At 39.1% G+C, this 25,353-nt stretch overlaps 1 protein-coding gene across 1 annotated transcript in view; it reads right to left on the reverse strand.

Moving 5' to 3' along the window:
• Positions 1-411: 411 nt before the first annotated feature.
• The window catches only part of LOC118774749 (neurite extension and migration factor-like), a 103,726-nt gene continuing 78,784 nt past the window's right edge, over positions 412-25,353 (reverse strand). Inside the window, exons 3-4 of the mRNA XM_036524221.1 lie at positions 10,197-15,666; positions 412-745 (exon numbers count right to left, since the gene is read on the reverse strand). Coding sequence (XP_036380114.1) covers positions 11,555-15,666 — 4,112 coding nt within the window. The 3' untranslated portion in view covers positions 412-745; positions 10,197-11,554. The remainder of the gene's footprint in view (positions 746-10,196; positions 15,667-25,353) is intronic.

The following is a 25,353-nucleotide window of genomic DNA, read 5'->3' on the forward strand; positions in this document are numbered from 1 at the left end:
GTTGTTTTTACACACTTTAGCACTACACTCTTACAACAAGATTGGTCTGTTTACAAAACTGCCAACAAAAAGTTAAGTTTTTTTTTCAGGTTTTTTCTCTTTTTGCCATTTGTATTTTTGGTTTTTAAAACCAGAAATTTGTTGTTATACATCCTTTTCACTGCCTACGATGGCGCAAAAAAGGGTACCCACACATACACACGAATACTTCACAGCACTTTCTAAGAAAAATATACACTTACAAAATATGTTACAAATTGGCACACTGAAAAATATACAAGATTTCATAGGATGTCAAGAGTTCATTAAGAATCCCTCTGGTTACAACTCTAGACAATATTTATAAAGCTCAGTATTCTTTTAAACAAAAGGGCAAAAAGTAACTCCAATTGATGTCAAAACTATGGCATAAGTACATCAAACATAACATAACAGTATATTATACATTCGTAAAGAGGGTACAGAGAGAATTGGATTTTTTTTCTCATTTCCTTTTTTGACTCTGGGAAAAGTTTTTACTTGATATTTTTGTATGTGTGTGCGTGTTTGTGTGACTGTGTGCTTTATTAGCACCATTAAAAAGCAGCAGCTCAACAGTGGTATCTTGTACAGAAAAAAAAATAATAATAATAATAACATCGGAGTACATTCAATTGACAGTAGGTAGGAGTGAGAGAAGGCAATCCGCACAGGGCCAGATGGGCTCAGTGCAGTGTCCAATCCGCAGCTTGTCCCCGTGGCAGACCTGGCAAGTGGGAATAAATGGGAGGGCAGAGAAACAAGGACAACCAGAGAGATCAGTGAAAGTTCCCTTGATATTACCTTACATTACCAAACATACACTGGAAAATCAGGGAAAACGAAGGCAGGGATGAACTGACTATGACAGTCAACCAACTGGAGCAAAATCTATAAAACAAAAACACTGCAAAAGCTGGAGTGGCACCATAGCTGTTGTTACACTTGGAGGGCACATTGGTGCCTGTCTTATCTCCCTAGGTAAAACAAGAAAATGTATGCTCAATGGCAATACTGCCGAAAGGAGTAATGAAGCATGATCCATCTGTCCAACCATATATTTTATTGCTAAGAAATCAATCAATCATTGACCATCGTGCTAATTTGTTGTAAATGGTCAATGACACTTTGCAGAATGATAATGTAAGATTACCTGCCACCCTGCTGTAACAGGCAGATGTGTAATTTGTCACTGTAAAACCCATTCCTTCAGCCCATTTATTTCACTGATGAATTAATTTTCCCATAGAAATGGCACCAAAATTATATATATATATATATATATATATATATATATATATATATATATATATACATATATATATATATATATATATATATATATATATATATATATATATATATTCACACAACCTTTTCAAAATGCCTTGTTTTTGGTTGAAATCAAGACAAGTGAGATGTTTTTCACTTTTATTTATACATTGTAATCAACAATATCTACATGAAAATTGAATGTCTCAGTTGTAATACTTTGAAAAAGACTCTGAATGTCGTGTATAGGTCTGCACACTCTTAAATTAATACTTGGGGGAAGCACCTTTTACTTTTCAGCAGCAGTGACTCCATTTGCATAAAATTTGTCTCTGAACTAGATTTAGCAATTTTCTCCCATTCTTCTTTGCAGTACTGTTCAGGTTCACCTCAGCTGCAAGGGGACTGCTTGTAAACAGCTTTCTTCAGGGCAGTCCAAAGATTTTCATTGGGGCTGAGGTCAGGGCTCTGACTGAGCTATTCCAGGACATTGGGCTTCCTTTTTTCAGCTAATCCACTGTAGATTTAGATGTGTGCATTGGGTCATTGTAATGCTGATAGGTGAAGCACGGGCGCCGGGGCGGCAGTGTAGCGTAGTGGTTAAGGAGCAGGACTCGTAACCGAAAGGTTGCCGGTTCGATCCCCACTGGGGCACTGCTGCTGTACCCTTGGGCAAGGTACTTAACCCACAGTTGCCTCAGTAAATATTCAGCTGTATAAATGGATAACATTGTAAAGAACTGTAACCTATGTAAGTTGCTTTGGATAAAAGTGTCTGCCAAATGAATAAATGTAAATTCTTCTCCATCCTCAGCTTTTTGCAGAGGGTAGCAGGGTAGCAGGTTTTTCTCTAAAATCTTTTGGTATTTTTCACTATTCATTTTCCCCCCTATCCCCACCAGAGCTCCTGTCCCTGCTGAAGAGAAACAGCCCCATAGCATGATGCCATCACCATCATGCTTGACAGTAGGGATTGTGTTGTTAGGCTGATGGGCTGTGTTGGCTTTGCGCCAAACATATTGTTTGGAATTAATGCCAAAAAATTCAACCTTAGTCTTTTCAGACAAGAACACTTTTTTCCATGTGGCAACAGGTGATCCAGACTGTCTTTATGCATAAGTTAGGTGAGACTGGATGTTCTTTGTGAGAAGTGGCTTCTGTCTTGCCACACTACCCCACAGCTCAGAACTGTGAAGAACACAGGCCTGAAGGCAATAAAACAAGAACTATTCAAAGGGTGTGTAGACTTTCTAAATCAACTGTATATATATATACATATATTCTTTCTATATACTTTCTATAATACTCTCAGGGCTCAATTTTATAGACAAAAATGCAAAAGGACAAAAAACCTTCAGAACAAAATGTCCAGCTATGCTAAGTTTAAAAATTTCATCTTGATTTTCAAACTGCTTTGCTCTGTGTAGAAAGGTGATCGATGGTGGGCAAAAAAATATATCAAGTAACATCATATTTGGCAAAAGGTCTACCCTGACAATGTGACAAGGAACAAAGCTAACTAGAGAAGGCATCTGCTGACAAACACCAACATTTAATCAATAATGTTACCAATTTCAATGACAGCAGTGGGTGTTGTTAAATTGGAGTTTGAAATTTTAAGATGAATGCTATCAATCCCTAGAGAGATACTATGAAACAAAAATACAGACATTTGCTGACTTGTGTTGCATGATTTCTAACATTGCCTATTTAATTTTGCCTTCTGTAGGAATGGCTTGTATCAATCCAGCCAACAAACACTGATCAAATACTAAAACACTGATAGTCAAGCACAATTTGATGATTCAGGAAAATTAGTCTCACAAACATAATGAGACAGAGAGTACGGTAAAAACATTTTAAAGGTTATATATAACCTTTATCCAGCCATTGGCTCCTACAGAAAACAGAGAATGTATAAGATGTGTGTTTTAAGGAACAGTTTTTTAAGGCCAATGTTCTGTCAATCTGAGCTACCCCTCAGGAAAAGATGCATACAAAACGTGTGCTTGTGCTGTGCATTTATTGTTGTCCCCGCTCTTTCTAGAGGGCATGCCTGCAAATCTGAACTCTTTTTATCAAATGACACCGTATGTTGTCTCCAGTTTGAAAGTATTGCTAACAACACCTTTCAGTAAATAATCAGGACTATAGTACGCTAAAGTAATTATACATGAATTTGTTGACACTATAAGCAATTCAGTATGTAAACATTTTCCTGCAAAGTACATTATAATCACATTTTATGTACAGCTTATGTAGACTACAATTCATCCCATACAACAAATGACATACTGAGAATACATTTTAGAGAATACATTTTTAGCTGAGTCAATATGTTTAAATATAGAAATTATTGCCATTTTCTATATTGCAATACATTTCTACTGTGCATTTATCGTCGCTGTTGGGCAGAAACCTCGTATCTCCATATTTCATCTTTTTTTTCATAAATCAATGTTATTGGTCACCCTTATGTCTGTCTGTGGGTTTTACAAACATTTAACCGATGAAAAGTATTAAAAAGAGCTTGTGGCTAAACTTCGTAACTCCACTGGATCCTCAAATTGTCAGCAAACCCTCATAGCTCCACCCCGCCTCCATCTTGAATGAAGTGCCGCACACAGCAGAGCTGAAGGTAAACAGTCACTAGGCGATTTCATCTGCGGCAAATAGCTCAATAAAATGTTTTCAAATTAGCCCTAGGTTGCAAACTCAGTTAAAACTATACAGTGTACCTGTTTATCAAATTTAGCTCTGATGTTAACATTGTGATTATAGATGGAAGTGTTTGCTGAGGAGACTAGCATAGCTAGCAATGTGACAAGAAATGATCAGATTATTCATAGCCTTTTTCTCACTAGCTAGATCAATCCCTACTTCATCGAAAGTAATACTGATTAGAAAACTCAGTTAAAACTCTGTCCATTATTGAAATAGTGATGATAAATGAAGTATAGCAGCTAGCTATACTTTAGAAGAATACACAGCAGTAGTAGGCAGCTGTTTGGAGACAGTCTCTGGTTGTTTGCAATGCAAAAGCTGCAATGCAAGGCTAAATAAAGAACTAGTTGTTTGAATAAGTACAGCGTTTTCTTTACTCAAGAAACACTGGGGCAACTGCTCTGACAGCTATCTTAGCTGCGCTGTAGAACTGTACTACTTAAACCGGAAATATCATGAGTTTAGCACACAGCTGTGTGTTAAGCTAAACGTGATTGTTGCGTAACAACACGCACGGGTTCAGCTGATTCACAGTTAAACTGTCTGGAAATTGGAAGCTGGAGATCTACCCAGAACCAGAGCCCGTCTATATAGATATTCTCTGCCAGGACATAGAGTTAACAAGAATGCCACTTAATGACATAATTTAGGATTCTTTGCGAGTTGGATCCGCAATGTATTATAAATATTATAGACTACTGTAATTGTTATTGGGCTTATATATTTCTTATACAATTGGCTTCACACCCACCAAAAATAAAGTTTATTTCCCTGCAATAAATAAATAATAAGACCCTTACTGGATTCTGTTGTCATTGAAGTGTCTGAAAGGGAACTAAAGTTACGACTTTATTGTAACCCTCTATTTACAAGTATTTTGGTCTGGATCATGTTTGAATTATTATCATTACTCAGGGACGTGCACAGACATTAAATAAATGTGTTTGATCGCTAAATTGTTTGTTTTAAATATATATATATATATATATATCTTTTTGCTGAAAATTGATGGTGCTACACGATGCACAAAAATCATGGTGATGAATAAAGAAGGCACTATTTAGATTAATAAAACAGCCAACAATTTTTCGAAGAAGATGTAGGAAGTTATCTCTGCAAACCTTAACCCCCAGGGTCCCATTGACCCACCGGTGGGTGAGCCAGGTTTCTGTATTAATCATAGGACTATATAAAGAGCTATGCCTATATAGCTTTTATTTCACACACAGTAAGTGACGACATAGGCCTACATGGGGGCAGACATTAACAAAATATTACGCTAACGACAGAGCAATTGCCCCACTAAGTCTATAAAGGCTAATGTTTTATGCATTTGAGGCCTGAGACATGTGGGAGGGAAACCACAGTAGGTTGGAGTGCAGTTTAGAGTGTGCAGGCAAACCACAGTAGGTTGGAGTGCAGTTTAGTCTAGCACTTGCCCTCTAGTCATAGCCATAGCCAATACTGTCTTCAGTAGCCTGTTTCAGACTTGAAAAACCTGTATCTTTCTCTCTCTCTCTCTCTCTCTCTCTCTGTGTGTGTGTAGTCTGCAAATTTTAATGTGACACATGTCTAATGGAGAGAACATTGTGTGCGCAGTCTGAGCACAGCATGGACGTGCTGCATGTGACAGTCCCAAAAGAAAAAAATATGGGAAGGTTCACAAGTGCATAAAGCTACAAAATTGCCCTTAGTAATTAAGACATAGGTTATCTGAAAAATAAACCCCTTGTAAAAATCCTTTAAAAGGCACTGTAATTACAAAGGCAGTGTATTTTGCCTGTGCAGTGTATTTCCACAGAACTATAAGGAATGACTTCTGGCCACTACACTAAGTCCGAAGACCACAAATATGGATCTATAATCCCTACTAAAATAATACCACTGCCACTAATATTTGGATTTGTATAAAATGCAATATAGAAAATACCCGCCAGGATCATCTATTTATTTTCAATTCTGCAGTTGCACCTCACAGATGCCATGTTAAGGCTGCTCAGATATGATCAAAATGCAAAGCAGAGGAAGCTAGGATGAAATGCTTCAGTCAGTGGTTTAAAAACACGTCCCTGCCTCAGTGCTTACTGTCTAATCTTACCACCTCCAGACAGGAAGCTTCCACATGTGGCAGTTCGGTAATTTAAATATTCTTCAAGACTGCAAAGAAAGATTGAACTTGGGATGAACAGCTGGTGGTTTTAATGATCCCTCTTCCTAAGCATGAGTGTAGCAAAGTAGTAAAGAAGAGGGTACGTAACCACAAGGTTGCTGGTTTGACTCCCTGGAGGGGCACTGCTGCTGTATCCTGTACCCAAAACTACATCAGTAAATATCCAACTTTATTAATGGATAACGTTAAAAAAAATGACCTATGTAAGTCACTCTGGATAAGAGCATAACACAATAATGTCATGTAACGTAATGTAATAAGGTAAAATGAAAAACACTGCTGATCTGGACATTCTAAATTTCTAGTGTACCAGTCCTGATATCAAGGACCAACCATTGATGTGATTTGAATGGATCACCATGTAAAGATGAAATGGGAGACACAACTGCATTTGGATGACAGATTAAGGAAACAAGATGATCTGTTAACTTGCACAGACAACACAAAAAGTGCTCTCAGGCAATTAAAAAATCTACATATTAAGCAAAAAAAATTATGGGTGAGCAATATTTGCATAATTCTGAAGAAACCAAACTGTAATCACTGAGCCAATGGTACATAAGTGGTTTAATACAAAATAGTATTGTATGGTCAATCAAAAAACAACTAATGATGGGCTTTAAGGCTACAGCTTTGAGACTATGCAAATAAATATTCAAACACTACTGTCAGTATGTTGTTTCATTTTTGGGGAAGAAAAAAAATCTGGTGATGATGCTAGGCAATACCTGAGGAAAAAATAAAATGAGATGTTGTTATAAACTTGTGTTTACAGGTGTTGATCATTAACAGTTCTCATTTAGTCTCCTGTAACACAATATTATCAAGGCATCCTTTTTACAATTTATAAATTGATATGTTTTATATTTTATATGTTTTATATTATTATGCAAAACTTTTTCTGTGTGCTGTTGCCACAAATAGAAGAAAGGAGCTACAAATGTTACAAACCAGAAGTTATTGATAAAAAGTATTTCAGATCATTGCAAAACACCAGAAAACACAGAAAAAGCAAATCTTCAACATGCTTGGTGTCCTCAAGAAATCACAGACCTTCTGCACCTCCTGATTGTATGCTATATATCAAATGATGATTCCTGCATTCCTTTAAGTTAAAATCCTTTACACTTCATTCAATTTTACTACCTTAAATTTATACAACGTTAATATAGAAATTTTACCAGATTTATAAACATTGCTTTACACTTACAATTGCAACATATTTTCTGTTAACAGAATTTTACGATCCTAAACTAATTGATATTTAAGAACCAAATGACGTGTTTTTCTGTTTCTGTCTTCTAGCAGAAAGCAAATAAGAAGAAGTAAGTCTGGGAAGTATCAATTAAACAGATGTAACCCTGTGATTTACATGTGACTAGGGATATCTTACCACATGGAGATAAACTAATCCCAGCCCATATGGGGCAGCCAGGCACAGGGCATCTGGTCACTCCAGACATGTTTACAAAAGTTAAAAGCATTCAGAGAAACATATTTTCCAAAGGCTTTTGCAAAAACATTAATACAGAAAAGTGACAGTGTTGACTAAAACAAGGGATTTATTCACACAAGGTGCTTTGCCCAACCATGTGAAGAACAATCTGTTTTGGTGCCTACAGTGCTGTACTTAAGCCTGTCATTCTGTTTACTGGGAACTGCTAAGGGTTTCACCTCTTGGCCTCTAGTAAGCACAAACCATGTGTTGAAATGATTCCTTTCCTTTAAAAAAATATTAGCAAATGTGCATGTATGGCTACATATACAATGCCCTCCATATTCATACCCCTGAATAAAAATGAACAAAAACATGATTTTGAAAATAACATGTTTTATCTGCTTAAAATATTTTAATTGTTAGATTTTAATATCAATATATTTGCATAGAGCAAATTATTATTATTATTATTATTATTATTATTATTATTATTATTATTTCAGCTCCACACCATTTACTGACCAGATCTTTGAAACTGGATCAGATTTCATAGTATAAGCAAGCAGATGTGAGACATAAGCAAAATTGTACTGGCAAGGTGTAACATTGCAAAACAATGTTGATTACATTCGTTCTTTGTACTCCTACTTTGAACACCTATTACAAAGGACACAGCTGCCACTACAAAAAACAGAAGCAATGCAATGCAAGTTCACTGAAAAAGCTGAAAAACAGATGCTGACATTTGTGTGTGTGTATCCTGGAGTGATATGGTCAGTGATTTGTAACCTTTTAGGGGATCATCAGTGACCTTTGGAGAACAATGCATAGGTCCATAATTGTTGTCGAGACCCACAATCCCTACATTTAAGACTTGTGTGGTGTGTTAGCCCCAGTTTATCAGATTCTGCAATAGCCCTGTAATAATATGTGATGGGTTAATTTACAGTTTCAAGAATTATGTGTACCAGCCTCGAGTCCATTTTGCTATTTGGAACTCCATCCATCCATTGAGTAATTAAATTAAACATGGGCATAAGACACGTCTGAGTTCCAAATGTTTATGAAACTCACCTCTGAAAAGTTATCTAAGCATGAATCGATGTGGAAGGAGACTGTGCTGGGACATATCTGGTGATACCACACACTGTTACAGAGTACAGAGGACCAAAGGTCATGTGTAAATTGCAACAATCATATCCATATCTGTCTTACAATCATAATATGGTGTTACATATAAGAGCAAAGTGACTGAGATGAGTATTGTTTAGTATTGTTTTGTTACACTACTATTAGTCTATTAAAGTGAAAAAAAAATCATTTTATTGGTTATTACTAAGCATATACTATTATTACTGGCAAATTTCAGAGACAAAATTGTCTGTTGCATTTTAATACTTATCAGCATATATGATTTTAAATGTTTTTAGCTGTGTAAACAAAGACTCCATGTACCACAGAAAAATGCCATCAAGAGTAGGTTTGGAATGATCAATCTCAAACCAATGAATTATTTCCAATGGGAGTTTGAACAATTTAAATAGCCAGTGTATATGCAGTTCAGATTTGCACCAAGTTGAAATGGAAAAATAGGAAGGAGTAAATGTTTCCTTAACATCTGGTACTCTTGCTTCTTGGCTACCAAGGGGCTCAACCAATAAAAGTGCTGGAGGTCTCAACTCCAAGATTGAAGGCTATGGCCTAAATTCAATCCCAGTTATGCCATCAGCCGACAATGACCGGGACCCAACAGCAGCAGTACAAAAATCGGCTTTGTTCCGTCAGGGACATAGGGAAGGGTACGTCAGCCAGGGGCTTGTCCTGAAGTTTAACAGTGACCCCTGATAGTCTGTTGGAGGAGTGGTGGTTGACAACACATGTCTCAGAGGATAGCACACATTAGCCACACCCTTCTGGATTGGCAGCGGGTGTCGTAGCTGTGGGGCATTCTGAATTTGTTAAAAAAAAAAAAAAAGAAGAAGAGGCAACCCAACTATGAATGTCTCATTCACACAAGAGACTTGTACTTTTTTTTACTATATACCCTGAAGATGCCAGTTTGTTTTTGAGATCTGCAGCTGTTGCCTTTGGATTTATAGCTGTCATCGGAATCATTTCTCTCATATTCATCAGAGGCATGAATAAATATAGAGGGCACAATATATTGTAAAGGAAGTATAAAACTGGTTATAAAACCGATAACAAAGGATGTTAACATTTAATTTGCTTATTTATAGAATCACTGATCTAAATGGTTTTTAAACTAAACTCAAGTGCTTGTTTTGAATCATTGTTTGAACTGTTCACCCCATGATGAGACAGAAACACTTTTATAGGGTAACTGCTAACCCCATAAAAAGCAGTGGGAAACTGTGAAATTATTCTTTTTTCATGCCCTTAGAGCTTCACTGAGTTTTTGAAATTCTTACAATGTTCAGATAAGACAGACATCTATGTGTAGTCAATCACAAACTTTGCTCCTGTTTCAAATTTCTTCATCAGGTAACTATTTTCTTACCAAATTGCCATTCAAAAGATTACAAATACATGCCACAGCACTGTTATTCAACTTACCTTCAGACTTCCTTCTGGCTGATGCCCTGCTTTGCCCAATAAATCTCATATTGGAAACTCTTTCCATTTTCCCTCAGCTTTCAACAGGACTCCATTTTACTTCTCTGTAAGCTTCTCTATGTTGGGTGGTGTTGAGGTAAGATAAATTTGGTAACCAAAGTAAAAAGCAAACAATTATAATAATAATAAATCCGAGTCTTTCCATTTTGGTAAGATGATTGACTGTATACCACTGCCAGCCGCAGATGCTTGTCAATGGAGGGGGTCCCAAAACAAAACGTCTCTGTAATACCGACTTTCTTCAGAGTCCAAAAACAAAACAGCCAATATTCATATAGATAAAAAATGTCTGTACAGTTACTCATTCATAGTTTGGCACATGAATTTCAATATTATCTTTTTTGCAAATAGTGCATATGTTTTTGTACAACTGCATTAACAAAAAATGAATCTGAACAAAGAATATTAGAACATATTTAAAATAATATTCAATGTATTCCCAGGCTTAGAAATTAATCTTTGGGGGCCCTATTCCATTAAGGCCCCCCAAAAGCAATTATGTCAAGACGCAAATAACAGAATTCCATTCCAAGAATAAGAAGAAAACCAAGATGAAAAAGTTCACTATATATAGAATCATTACAAAAAGGTCCCTTTTTGCATTAAGAAAAGTCTGGCTGTCAGCAGAAACTTAAAACATTTTCCCGTCACTCCTGGGCTGACTTACAGCCTATAAGGAAAGATGGGTGAGTCTGTCTTTACAAGATTTCGTAGTTTTCCACTCATGATATGAGTCAGGCTGTAAAATACCGACTGTGATATGAAGGGGATCCATATTCTGCGTACATAAGACAGGGGTGTTTATGTTTTCATTTAAAGCATTTCTGTAGTGAAGTGTGCAGACAGTAAGAGGGTGACATTATTGGGGAAGGGCAGCAAGTTTCACTAAAAAAAAAGTTTGTAAACCATAGCATAATCACAAGAAAGGCTTCAAAAAGGGTTTTCAAGGCTTTTTCCTTTTCTTACAAAAATAAACCAAAAGACAACCATAACTAGATAAAACCAAAAACTGAAGCAGCAACAGAGCAAGAAAAAAACTGCAGCCATGGTAGTTTCAAATCCCAGTCAAGCTGGACACAATCACTCAATAGGTAGTTTGCAAGTACAAGTAGTTTCTCATGCAAGTTATTAATGCTCTCTTCAGGGGAAAAAAGGAGGCGGGGGTAGTCAAGGATAATGTCTTTGCCATGCAGCTTTTGCATTGAGTCAACAAGGGAGGAAAGTAAGGGGACAGGGGCTGAGCAAGTAGCGGGAGGAAAAGTGAGAGGGGACGCAACTGCAGCCACAGTTACATAATATTACCTCAGTTTTTCAAAAGAGGCCATCAATGCTAAATCCTTGTTTGGGTCTGCTCGCTTCCCCTTACTGTTTTCATCCCGGGTGAATTTCGCACTGGTTTTGTGACGGTACATCTTTTTGTGGGGGGGTCCGTTGGTGCCAGGGATGCCTAGGCTGGGCCTGTCAAACATGTTGCAGTCCAGTGCAAGAGGGGGGAAGAAGGGATGGGAGGAGTTGAGCTTAGCCTGGTTTTTACCCCCCCTGCCAGTTGACTTCCTTCCTCTAGTTGCCCCTGTGTTAGTGGTGCCGATGCCTTTCTTCTTTAAATCAGGTGGTGTACCTGCCAAGATTTTGAGTGTCTTTAACTTCAGGCTATTAGCCTCTGGGGGCAGGCAGACTCCAGACCCAGGACTCCACAGCGGCTCGATGGAGGCCATCATGAACCGTTGAACCTCGGCCATGCCAGATGCAATATTGGACAGGATGTTGGAAGGCTCCTCGAACTCCCGTTGATCATCACCTAGAAGGTTGCTGCTGCCTTCAGACCAACCTGTGCCTGACTCCTTCAGTGAGGGCCAATCCCCAGACATTCTGGTGAGAGATCCAGTCATGGTATTTGTCACTGACTGAGCAGCGGAAATCAAGTTGTTTCGGAATTTTGGGGGTGTCTTGGAGCCTCCTGCTTGACCTTTAGCAGCCTTCCCATCTAGTAGAGCTTTTATCTTTTTGGTCGACCTCGAATTCTGCCGGGGGCTTTTGCTCCTTTCAGCCTTGGCTGCTCTGGGAGCCTTGGTTTTCTTTGTACCCTTCTGCTCCAGTGCAGAATTCTGCTTGCCAGTTTTCTTCTTTGACTTTGGACCCTTTGTACCACTGATGATTGAGTTATTCTGCTCATCAAAGCCGTCAAAGCTGCTGTTCTTCTCAGCCAGCCCCACACCATCATCATCACTGAAAGTGTGGAACTGGAACTGATGGCTGTCCACTGTAAAAGTCCTGCCATGTTGCACCTGCGGTGGCATGGCACTGCAGTCCCACTTCATCTCTGCTGTACTTCCCAGTGCCACTTCACTGGCATCTTGGAAATCCTTGGCTTTCCCTCCTCCCTTCATTTCTGGCCCTGTCACTTGAGGAGACAAATTGGGCGTGTCTGGGGGTGACATCTCGGACAGGGACGAGTGCCGAAACTTATCTGGAGTGAAGTTAGAGATGTCCAGCAGGTCTGTGGACTCCCTCAGGGGAGTAATTTCATCAACACTTTGCTGGATCACTAGTTTCGGACTGCAGTGGGCCAAGAAGTTGTCATTCATGTCATCTTCAGTGTCCTTTTCACAGGACTTTAAACTTAGAGAGCTGTAATTGCTGGAAGAGGCTGACAGTGAGCCCACTGAATCAAAACTGATCAGTCTCCCATTGTCTGTGTTGAGGACGCCTCTCTGAAATGTTAAATTTCCCTCCCCGCCTGATGCTCGGCATGCCTGATAGTCTGCATTCGGCTGAAGAGGCTGCTCAGGTATATCATTCTTTTCATATACCACCCTGTTGCCATCCAGATTGACCTGACTATATTCCGAGAAGGCCATATTGTCCGCCAAAGACATAGGCATGGGGCCACTGAAGCCATTAGGCAAAATAGTGGACTCAGGAATGTCAGGTTCAAATGGTGGCTGGTTGGAACCAGACTCCGTATGCCACATTTGGGTGAAATTTGCCTCCATCTGGTTTGTGCAGTTCTGGGGTGATTGCTGGAGCTCAGATTCAGAGGGAGGCGAGAGCACACAGCTTTGGGCAAGCTGGAGAGAAGCAAACTGCTTCTCCTCTGGGGAAACACCAAGTGGATACTGCCTGGAATGCTGCTGAGGGAAGTAAGAGATTCCTGTGCTACTCGATGATTCAGATGCATCTAGCAGTGTCTGAAGATACCCTCCAGGAACAACTGATACACTTGCAGCCACATTTACAGATGGCGTGCCTTTGTCAGGAGAGCAGGTGGCTGGTCTAAAAGCTGATTTTTCATTGGAATCAGCGCTGCATTTTTTGCTTGCAGCAGAGTCAACCGTAGTATCTATTACATCCCTGACACTGTTCTGGTTTTCTAATACGGGACAAATCCCTGGTAGGTTTTTCATGCTTTTGCTATCCTCTTGCATGCATTTTATTTTTTTGCTCCTTAGTCTGGCTTCACTTCTAAATTTCCTTATTCTCACAATTTTGTTTCCAGTTCTCTTATCTTCCCTTTCCTGTGATCTGCTGTTTACTGTTCCAGTGTCCATGATGTCACTTTGGTCTAATCTGCTTGTGTGGCTGGAGGCTGCTGTTGTTAATGGCACATTTGTGATGGCTGCCTCACCTTCCGTGCTGCCTTCTTGTTTGTGATCAGAGGAACAGGGGCCCTGCTTGTTTGGTGATTGCTCCACAGTTTGAATTCTTTGAATCCTGAGTCTATTTGCAATCTTGTATTTCCGTTTTGGGGGACTAGAACTAAAGGAACGTCTACAACCGTTCAGGCAAAATTTGTGTTTATCTCCCAGTGCCAGCCTACATCGCTCCTGCCTTTCCTGCTGCCTCTTCTGCCAGTATTCCTTCAGAGGAGCTAATTTTTCATACTTCTGCAGCAAGTCCTCATTTAAGCTAACTGTCATGTCTGTTGGGTCAATTTTCCTTGCTTTCACCAGCATGTGTCTCTCTCCTTTGAACCTATTGATGATGATGTATTTTATAACCACTGGAGGCTCCTTGCGAGAAGATTTTCGCCTCTTCTTTGGACACCAGTCGTCGTCCTCCTCCTCTTTTGGACCAGATGGCTGCTTTTCGCGTTTCTCCGTGTTCCTTTCACTCTCAATAGAATCAACATCATATAAGTAGTCCTCACTGTATCTGACTTTTCTCTTCGCACGGAGTCCATAGTTCAGCTGACTGGAGGAGCTGGAATTCTCTCTGGACAGGAAACGGTGGCTGCCCTTGGCCTCCCGTAGAGTGTCATAGGAGGAACCAGTGCAGGAGCTGTCATCGCTGTACTCACCAGAGTCTTCAGTGGAGGTGTTGGAATCAAACAAGTAGTTACTTTCAGAGCTAACATCCGGTGTGCCATCAGCAGAGATGCCACTCTTGTCTCCCTTGTCCTCAGACCCCCAGAGGTTGACATCATCACCCTTAAGCTGCACCCCATCTGTGTTCTTCCTGATGGCTCCGCCTTCCTTCTTGGCATAGTTTACCAGGACACTTGGAAAGAAGTTGAACTGGGCCTCCTCCTGGAGGGCATTAGTCTTCTCCCGCACATTGTCCTGGAAAGATTCGTAGCGGATCTTAAGGGAACACACATCGCTGCTTAGCGTGGAGTCGTCATCATCGTCAAACATGTAGTTGTCAACATCCTCTTCTGAGAAGAGGTTAACGGAAAGCTCATTCTTGGAGCAGAGGTCCAGCAGCTCCATCTTGCTTTCGCTGATGAAGGACTCAAAACAGCCCCAGTCCTGACTAGGATTCGTCAGAAGTGCCTCCTCACCGTTGCACTTGTCCAGAAGCAGGCCCTCATAAATGCTTTTGGACGTGGGGTCCTCAGAGTCACTGTCTGACTTTTCAGTGTCCCTCTTCTCCATTTCCCTGACTTTGTGCTCAGGATAGCTGAGGAGCTGGTCAGACAGGAGCTGGTCACCAAAACGGCTGCTGTCTCCGGAGCTCATACACTGCATGCCTATGTCGGGGATGGAGCAGGGGTCATACTCCCGGCTCATGTCTCCCATTTTCAAATTGATCTCGGGCTCTGAGTCTGGAGTGTCCTTGGTCTCAATGAAGCAGCCAAGGCAGGTGCGGCTTGGCTGCATCAGGCAGTCCCCTGTTAGGTTTGAGATGCCTCCTGGCACCATCATGGGGAAGGGCGCCTTGTCGCAGTCCTCAGGCATTGACCAGGGACTCACGACTTTGGTGGTGCAGGAGGTGAGGGAGATGGCATGGGTGGAGGACTCATCTGGGACAGCATGCTCATTCAGACTCAGCGGAGAGGGTGGGGTCAGCGCAGCTCTCTGGCACTCCTGGCTTCCTCTTTGTGCATTTGCTTCAGCAGCAGATGAAGGGAGAGGCACAGCAGCATCTGCAGCAGCGTAAGGCTTCAGATTACCTCCATGTTCATGTGTTCCTGTGGAGGGCAACATAAACAGTATGTAAGAAACATGCAGCAATCTGGCTTCATTTATTTTCTTTTATTCCAGAATCAGATGGAATTTTATTTGCCCTCTTCAGAGGGTACAATTTGTGTTACAAGAAAAATACAAACACAATAAACATCACTGATAAAGTTGAAGTCAATCTTCAATTGATCAATTTTACTCCTGGCTTGTTTTGTTAATAGTTTGTTAGTCTCCTGTGATTGCATCCCTGTAATTGTCAGCTGAAGAAAATGTTTTAATTAAAGAACTACAGCAGCTGATTTGACAGACGATAGATGTTTGCCAGCATAATCAGTTATCAGGTATATACTGCACAGCACACAAACAGACATTTCCACAAGCTGGTATATAACAATAATGACTCTCCCTGCTTCCTACCTTTTCTTTAAGCAATGTATTTCAATGTCCAGTGTACATAGTATACAACATATAAAATTTTCTCTTCAGTACTCTGCTTTAACTTTTTTCTGAATTAAACACATACATTTCCAGACCTGACAGGCTGCTTAGTATGATTTGACCTTTGCACTACAGCATTTAAACTTTCTCTATGTTTGCTAATACCAGCCTTAAATGATACATGGCATTACACATCAATGCTTTTTGTGCTAAAGCCTTGATTAATGTTTTCTCCATACTAATAGTACTCATAAATGTGTAAAGGCAAAATTTTTCATTTAATACATGACTGCAGAACATAGTGACCATGAGTGCTAGATAGTTAGATTTATATACACAGATACCTTTAAGTGTACATCTTTTATTAGGGTACATACACTGTACATTAACACTATTCATTATCAATACATAAAACATCCTATTATTTTCTTAAATGCGTGCCTTCAACCCCTCGCCCTACAAGATAAATGTGCCTATGCGTCTTGTCTGGGCATCTACAGTGATCATTCTCCCACAGTAACTGCCATTCTTTCATGATATTGTAAGAAACTGATGGCCATGAAACTGGAGAGGAATTTACTCCGTGTTTCTTTAATCCTGTACTTATCTTATACAGAAAATCCATACATGCTGCAACATACTGATTGACATATTTTCAATAAAATGACAATAATACTGGCAATAAGAATTGTCAAATTCAAAAAAAAAAAAAAAAAAATAGAGGAATAGTTAAACAGCTTTTACTGCATACTTAGGTTTATTAAAATACCATCTAACCATACAGGTATAGTAATGGCTCATCAAAAGGGTGAAAAGACACTAAAGACTGAAGAGCTTTACACTAAATTAGATGACTATAATTTGATTGTGTTCATTCAATGTTTGGACCGGTTAAAGTACATTGTTCTCCCACAATACAAAATTATACAATTCATCTGGGTTTTAGTGTTGCAAATATCCCAATCTAGAACTGTCTTTGAAATTACTTTTTATATCCAAGACACAGCAGAAAAGAACTCAATAGAAGATGCACCATTTATAAATACTGCCAAATTATTGTATATGAATGCTGCCTTTTTGAAAAGAAGAAAAAAAAATGAATCCCCAATAATTGTATTACATGTGAATGCTGTAATTTGAGGTGTAAATGGATTACAGGAAAACAGAATTGAAAATGTGCTGATTTATGGACACATGAGAATACATAATTAGCCTACTGAAAAATACAATTTCACATCACAGAATTCAGTTTTGTCACTTTAGAAATTTTTAACACCAGGGTGGCTAAGATCTTTAGACACGGACAAGGCAATACCTTTTCAGACAGACAACACATTAACTTTTCTGATCCATTTTGGTCCATAATGCACTCTTTACATGGATCTGTATTTTAGCAATGGCTCAGATTTCATAGGAGCAACTCCAGGTCCTTTCCCACATGGGTAAATTCAAAGGTCAACTTATTGTTCAGTCCAGTAAGTTCAAACAATTTCATATTTGTGTGCTCTCTGTGTCATGCCTACGACAAGACAGTTTATACTCCCTACTGCGCGTGCTCACCAAAACAAGGACAAAAAAGGATCTCCCTCCTTAGGTGTCTTTTTCTGCTGTAAGACACTGTAAATAAACCATCAAAGTATTAATCAGACTAATTTGCCAGGGAGGGTGACACTGTGTCAGCTAGTCAGCTGGCCACGTCTGTACCTGTGTTATACCCCTACTGAGGGCCAGATGAGAATTATTCAGAAATCAACAACTGAAAGGCTAATGGTCCAGCAGGAGACAGATGGCCTCTTGCTCACACAGCAACTCATAGATATACAACCCCCCCCCCCCCCCACACACAAACCTGCGCACATGCACATACACAGGAGCATACATATGCAGGGCTATTTATCACCTCAGAAAAAGAATGACATTAATGTGAATCAGTTCTTCTAACAGAGCTGTCTTTTCCTCAGTCGAAAGAATTTCGTGGACAGGCTGAGTGAGATGGGATCTTGCAGTAGAGCAAGAAATAACAGTTACCGCTTTCCCTGTTGTCCTCGATCATTCTGTAGAGCACGCCACTCAAACAATAGCTGTCACACATTCAAAAGCTACAGCTAAGGCCACATGGTTACAATCTGGAAATGTCAGGGTTAAAGCCATCCTCTTTCAGTCGTATGGAGGTCACAGGGGTCATAACTGAATGAGGCCATCCACACATTGACAAAGAGCATAATTGGAAAAGAGGAGAGACATCTTCCTCCACCAAAGAGCTCCAGGAAGAAGTCAACCTCTTATTATCCGCTCTACAATTGGCATTCATTAAAATAATCAATGGAAAGCAACAATATGTGAAACTTGTCATTACAAGAACTTGCCATTGTAGAGGCACTTTCAGCCATAGGCTTGGACTGATATGTGATTAGTATTGCACTTTACAATATTTGTGTCTTTAGCTACTTTATGCTGTGTTGTGATGTGAAAATGTTTTCTGTCTATTATTACTTAAAATGAGAATTTAAATGAACTATTTACTATTAAATTTGTTGTCAACATGTTGTAGGCTAGACTTGTAGTTGTTGTAATATATGGAATGAGAAAAGTCACTCAATATACACTCACCAGATATACAGTACACTATACTAGACTGCTTTCACTTATTGCCAGAGGGAGAGAGTGAATTAAACAATACTATGCTGCTGCTGCCTACATAACTTGGCTTTTAGGGTTTACATACCACTACATCCCTGACCAGGCCACTATGGAGGTAGCAAAATATGGACAGAGGCTAGAGATCAGGGGAGAGGAGGCATTCTGGAGTCACACTGAGAGATGCTAGCCCTTAGGCTACCATCTCTCAATGCAAGGAAATATCTTTGCATATGTACTAGTAGAACTGAGTGTTTGTTGTTGCCTGAAATACTGTAACCCTGCGCAATTCACAGCTTGAACCACACAAAGTCAATGCTTGTTTTCATGGTAAAGAATGTACAGGAGTGGATAGGGAAATGGATAAAAACAGGAAAATGTTCTGTTGTTTCATAAGCCATTTACTGTTGAAAGATAAGAGTCAAAAGTTCAGTCATTCATTCAGGGTTCAACATTAATGTTTCTTTTCACTCATCTGATCAGGCAAGTTGGTCAGAAATGTACTTGTCCAAACTACATTTGTACTTGCCCAAATATGGCATAGATTAACTGTAATATAAAGTGTGTACAAAAATTACTTTTGTCATAATTGTAATCACCTGTGTGTTTGCCTTGTGATTTAATTGGCCCATGCTGTTCTAGTTCTGTTTCCTATATTTCTGTACAAACTCTGCTCAGAACAATTCATGTTAACTGACTTATCCTCTTTTTTGTCACTGCAATCACCTCATCCTCCCAGCAGAGGAGACAAGAGTGAGCTCTTCTTCCAGACTGGAGACCTTAAACCTCATATAAAGGTCCATGTCTTGGGAAACTGCATGAGCAGTGTCTACGAGCCCAGACTCGGGCTGTATGTGAATTCAACTCACTTAAACCTTTCTTGGTGAAAGTTATCTTCTGTAGAAAATAACTTACTAGCTACTTATAATAAAAGGCTTGCAAACTGACTATATTAACCAGCTTGGCTATCTAAGTTATAATGAGAGAACTATAAATCACGGTGTCTCGTTACACCTGTAATTTTCTCTAAGTCAGTCAACCTCAATATCAAAAATGCAATGCAATAGTAGATGTCACTGCTGTTTGGTGTCTTTATTTTTTATTCTTCAGGATAATAGATAAACTCAGCTGAAACATGTACACAAAGTCTGCCACAGACTGAAATAAAGGAAGAAAGGGAGTTTTGTTTCAATTTAACACCAACAGCCTCTTAACAAATGATGCATGTCAATAGCCGACTCTGTTTAACTGATCACAAAGACACATATTGGTCATACTGGTCCTACTTCCCCTTCACACCAGCAGGATGTCAAGCCTGGGAACGTGCAGCTACTTTAGGTGCATATCTATTCTAAATACTTTTAAATAATTTTCAAATATTTTTCGTTGTTTCCAGAAAACTCAACCTACATCTACATATTAAAAAAAAAACAGCTGCGAGAAATGATTTTTGAGAGAATCACACTAGGTGGCCTTTCCAGAAGCATCCTATTTTTCATTAATGCAAAATATGCCTATGAGCAGATGGCAACCCTACCCCGATCTAGAGTGGTGCCTTACAAATTATAGAGGCCAAGAGTTTTAAACACATCTAATAACAATGTAATAATAATGTTGTGTAAGACAACCTTCAGCTTCAGGTTCATTCTAAGCATGTGAATCTTGTGAATCAATAGCAAGTGGCATGCACATGGACAGTACTTTCCCATATTTGGATGAAGAATGGGCAGGAAAGAGAAGTGGTAAATATATTCCCCTAATATGTTATTTCCATTTACACAGGTACAAGTATGTTTCAGCCTTACCACTAAATTGCCTGTACTGCAGTGTGATAACACCTGCCATATCTTACTAGGTTGTCTCCATATTCCTTGCTTCAGTTTTATGAACTGCAAGACTTGCAGGGTTGACAAAAAGCAGCCATTTCTCATACTGCAAAATACGCAACACAGAATTTGACTATATTTCTCTCAAAGCATTTCATTTAAACTGAGGCTATTGAAAGCAACCTTCATCCCCTTCTTCATCCAAGCTAGGACTCAACTAAATGTACAGATTTATGAGGTCTAACCCAATATTATACAGTGATGCATGCCCTTAAAGTGTAAACTGCATCACCATGAAACAAAGCAGCACAAATTCAGTAATGTTTAAATGATTCTGATGACTCATCCCATGCTCTGCACTGCTCTAATGACATCCACATAATGTGAGGATCAGTGCATCTGTGTTTTTGTGTGCCTGATAGACACTTTGAGGACGTGTCATGCTTCCAGATCCATGTGCATGCTGCTTACAAGAATCATGATTTGACTCTTGTGAGAATTTGATCCTTGAAATGAACAAATAAAATAGTCTTTTATAAAATTACTATTTTTTTCTTGTTTGGGAAATGACCAACTATTTCTTACATTTACATTTACATTTATTTATTTGGCAGAATTTTATCCAAAGTGACTTAGAAGTGAGGTACAATACAACACAAGTGAAAACCCATTCTTCAAACATGGAACAAAATATCTGAATGCCCAGAATGCATTTTTAATGAAACAACAATATGAGTTAGGATAAATATTTGAATGCCACTGCGCCAGTGGTTGGTGGTGTTTGACTGCAAAACACATTCAGGTGCAAAATTACTAAGAATGAATACCAATGGAAAATAGCCTGATTGTTCCTCAGAGGTTGCTATTATTGACATCTCAATGACTGATTCACTTACTATGAAAGGCATGTAGTCATGCAAACCTGCATGTAATCTCCTGATTGAAATGAAGTTACCCATGGTGTTCTTTATTCCATCAGTGTTTAATGTAATGGTGTACTTCTTGCCTGATGTAACACCATGCAAACTCCATGAGCTGTGTCCCAAATGGCAAACTAGCATACTATGGACAGTATGGTATGCATGAAAGCACCCAGATACATGCTACATGCTATTGCTGAAAAAAGAAGTGTGCATCAGCTGCAAACTATCCAGGAAGTGTTTCAGATTTCCTATCCCAGAATTCATTGAAAAACAGAATGGGTGGGGATTATGGCCAAGTTAATAATGCAAAAAAATAACAGACAATTTCTAAGGTTGCACGCAGTTAGTATACAGGCAGCTAATTTAACAAATATCAGATGTGCTATTGGCATTACACCAACATTTATCATTTTGTGTACTGTCACATGACTTAACATGGCAGTTGTAATATTTGTCATGAGTTCAAAATACCATACATAGCTAGCCTGCTTAAACTGCAGCTAACGTCAGAGTTCATTCATTTAGAATTTTGACAGGGAAGTATATTCAAAATTGATGCATAGATACTTGCATACTTATTGATATGTATTGAACAAATTAGTACAGAGTACATACTAAGTATGTATTAGTACACAATATGTAAATATGTGATTTGGGACACAGCCATTGTGCACCAACACTGACTGATCACCGACCACCAAAGCACCAAAGCTAATTTTAATTTACCATTTAAATCAATAAGCCTTGCCCAGAGTTCCAAGTTACCTCCTAATCACTGACAAATGCTTTAAAGGCAAGTCTTGCTCACCAAAAAATGTGTTTTAAGTTGAGCAAGTGGAGCTGGTGGTAATTTCTCTGAAATCATAATTACCTCACAGTCCATGTTGTGGGAATCTGTAAACACATAGAGTACTGTAACATGGCCCTCACAATTTAGATGAAGGAACAAACATCCAAATGAAATGAATGCACATTTGCTACAATCCAAAATTAATTGGATACATTTGCAGAGTCATCTCAAACATGCTCAGGTGTCACTGTGTTCCTGCCAATTGATGGCATACCCAGATACAAATTATAAGAAAGACAACGGAAAAAAAAAACAGCTGGGGCAGAATCCTTTTCTTTTTTCCACCTTTTCTTATTATTATTCTTCTGGCTAGGGTGTCTATGGCAGCCCATGGAACCATATGGTAAAAAGTTTTGAAATTTGGCACACTGATTGGGGATGGTCCCATGATTCTTTTCACCAAGTTTGATGTCAGCGCCTCGAATGCTCTAGCGCCACCAATGGGTCAAAGTTGGAGGTACATTTACGCACGTAACTTTTGAACCATATGCCTGATTTTTTTTTTAAATGAGGTACCATTGGATTCCTTGGATCAAGCAGAGTTCAATGCACTCCATGACGTCAATTTCCGCCATATTGGATTTTGCGCCATATTGGATTTTATGAAAAAGTTTAAACATTTTTCACAGGCCACAAATTTTGTCCAAATTTAACCAAATTTGCTACAGGTGATCTTCAGATCAAGCCTCAAAAAAGTTATCATATGGATTTTTGATTTTCGAAGCCAATTGAAATTGGCAGCGAAGCCACCAAACAGGAAGTGAGATCATAACTGTGTTGATACCAAATTTGGTACATGAACTTGGGATCCCTTCCTGACGTTGTGCAAAAAATGCATCATTTTACCACTGGGGGGTGCTGCAATAAGTAAAAACATGTTTTGCCAATAACTTTTGATGTGTTTGCCTTAAAAAAAGTAATTCTTGTGTCTGGGGACACTTTGGGAGGTCCCAAGGCCAAGACATGACAACTTGTCAAGTCAACCTTATTGATGTGGCTGCCCTATTGGATTTCTTCAAAAGGTTTAAATTTTTTTCACAGGCCACATACTGTATTTTGTTGATTCTTCACCAAATTTGGCACGGATGATCTTTGGACCCACCCTCACTAAAGTTATCCAATGGATTTTTGATTTTCAAAAGCGTTTGTTCAGTACAGCCAATCGAAATCGGCAGTGAAGCTGCCAAACAGGAAGTGAGGGCTTATCTCAGCAACGCTTTGATGTGTTGACACCAAACTTGGTATATGGACTATGGTATATGAACTATATAGTCATTTGAGCACTGGGGGGCACTGCAATAAGCAAAAACATATTTTTGCGTTGTAATTTTCGATGTGTTTCCCTTGACAAAAGTGATTCTTGTGTCAGGTGATACTTTGGGAGATCCCAAAGATGTGACATGACAAATTGTCAAGTCAACTTAATTGACACGGCCACCATTTTGTTTTTTCATGAAAAACTTAAGAAATTTTTTCACAGGTCACAAATTTTGTCCAATATTCATCAAATTTGGCATAGATGATCTTCGGACCAAGCCTCACAAAAGTTATCAGATGGATTTTTTATATATGAAAGCATTTGTCCGTCACTGTCCATCGAAATTGGAGGCAAATCCGCCAAACAGGACGTGAGCTCATATCTCAGTTACACCCAATCTTTGGTCAATTGACATAAAACATTAACATGACCAGATCGAGTTGCCATGGTGACTCTACCCTGCTGGACTGCTTGGCCCCCTCATCGCTGCTTGCAGCTATATTTTACAACTTGTTTTGCTGAGAATCTGTGTAATACTTCATGTTATGATATAATGACATAGCCTCATAATCCGTGATAGCCTCACTTTTCATGGTTTCTTTTTTTTACTGTTTCAGTTTAAAGATACAAGAGCAGGACTTGAAAAAAACAAGCATAACACTCCCTTCCATTGAGAGTGGGGATAAGACTGTACTGACACACAGCAAAGATCTTCACAATGTGTAAGGATGTAGTGTTGTCGAGAGGCCAAGGGGGTGATAGGGAAGCGCAGGACAACAAAATCCAGTGGAAAAAAATGCAAGGTTTATTGACATCCAGTGAAGGAAAAGGTGTGCAGGAAAAGTATTTACAGCAATAAAAAATGATTAACAAAAATAATACATTAAAATGAAGTAATTTCAGACCTATCTAAACCAACACTCCCTAAGTTTTGATGAACATTTCACTACTATAGCACACAAAAGATGCACACAAAACAACAGGTGTTTCTCTCTGACAGCCAGAAACAAACTGCTTGAACAGACAATGAAAATCAGGGTTTCCTCCACAAGACCATACCATTTCCCAATAGCAGGGGGAAATAATACATTTTCCTTGTACCAGGCAATTTGTCACAAAGACGTACAAAGAAATAATGTCTCACATGAAATGAACATTGATTACAGGTAAATTGGTACAGATTTCCCACCTATCAGACTGTTATAAGGACACACAACTAGCATACATACACACACAGAAAAAAAACAAATGGTCCCTCTCACTACCACCAAAACAATGTTATGGGCAGGACTCATTAGTGATGCATCTGACTGGTGGTGCCTCCGGTAGAGCAAAGAAATAATGAAGTTAACCAGGAGTGAATGGAGTGGCGAAATTACAGAAAATGAGAAAGTGGACAACCTACTGGTGTGGTATACTGAATAAAGGACTGGTAAGTATTGCCTGCTGTATCTGAGTGTTGAATGGAACAGGGAATTGTGGGGAGAAACGTGAACAAAGCTAAGTGCATAATCCTAACCGGTATGGATTAGCAATGTTACAGAATGTAAAGTGACACAATTACATGGAGATAGACGGCAAGGTGAAACAGATGACATATGAAACAAATCAACAGGCAGCTGAATATATGTCCAGAATGAATGTTTAAACAAGTGAGGATCTGGTTCATTTGGAGAATGAACGTACATGTGTTGAAGCTGGCATGCAGCCACATCATCACACGTAGGCTGTACAAATGAAATGATACATATAACATCTTGCTC

The sequence above is a fragment of the Megalops cyprinoides genome, chromosome 3, assembly GCF_013368585.1.
Source record: "Megalops cyprinoides isolate fMegCyp1 chromosome 3, fMegCyp1.pri, whole genome shotgun sequence".
Classification (NCBI taxonomy): domain Eukaryota; kingdom Metazoa; phylum Chordata; class Actinopteri; order Elopiformes; family Megalopidae; genus Megalops; species Megalops cyprinoides.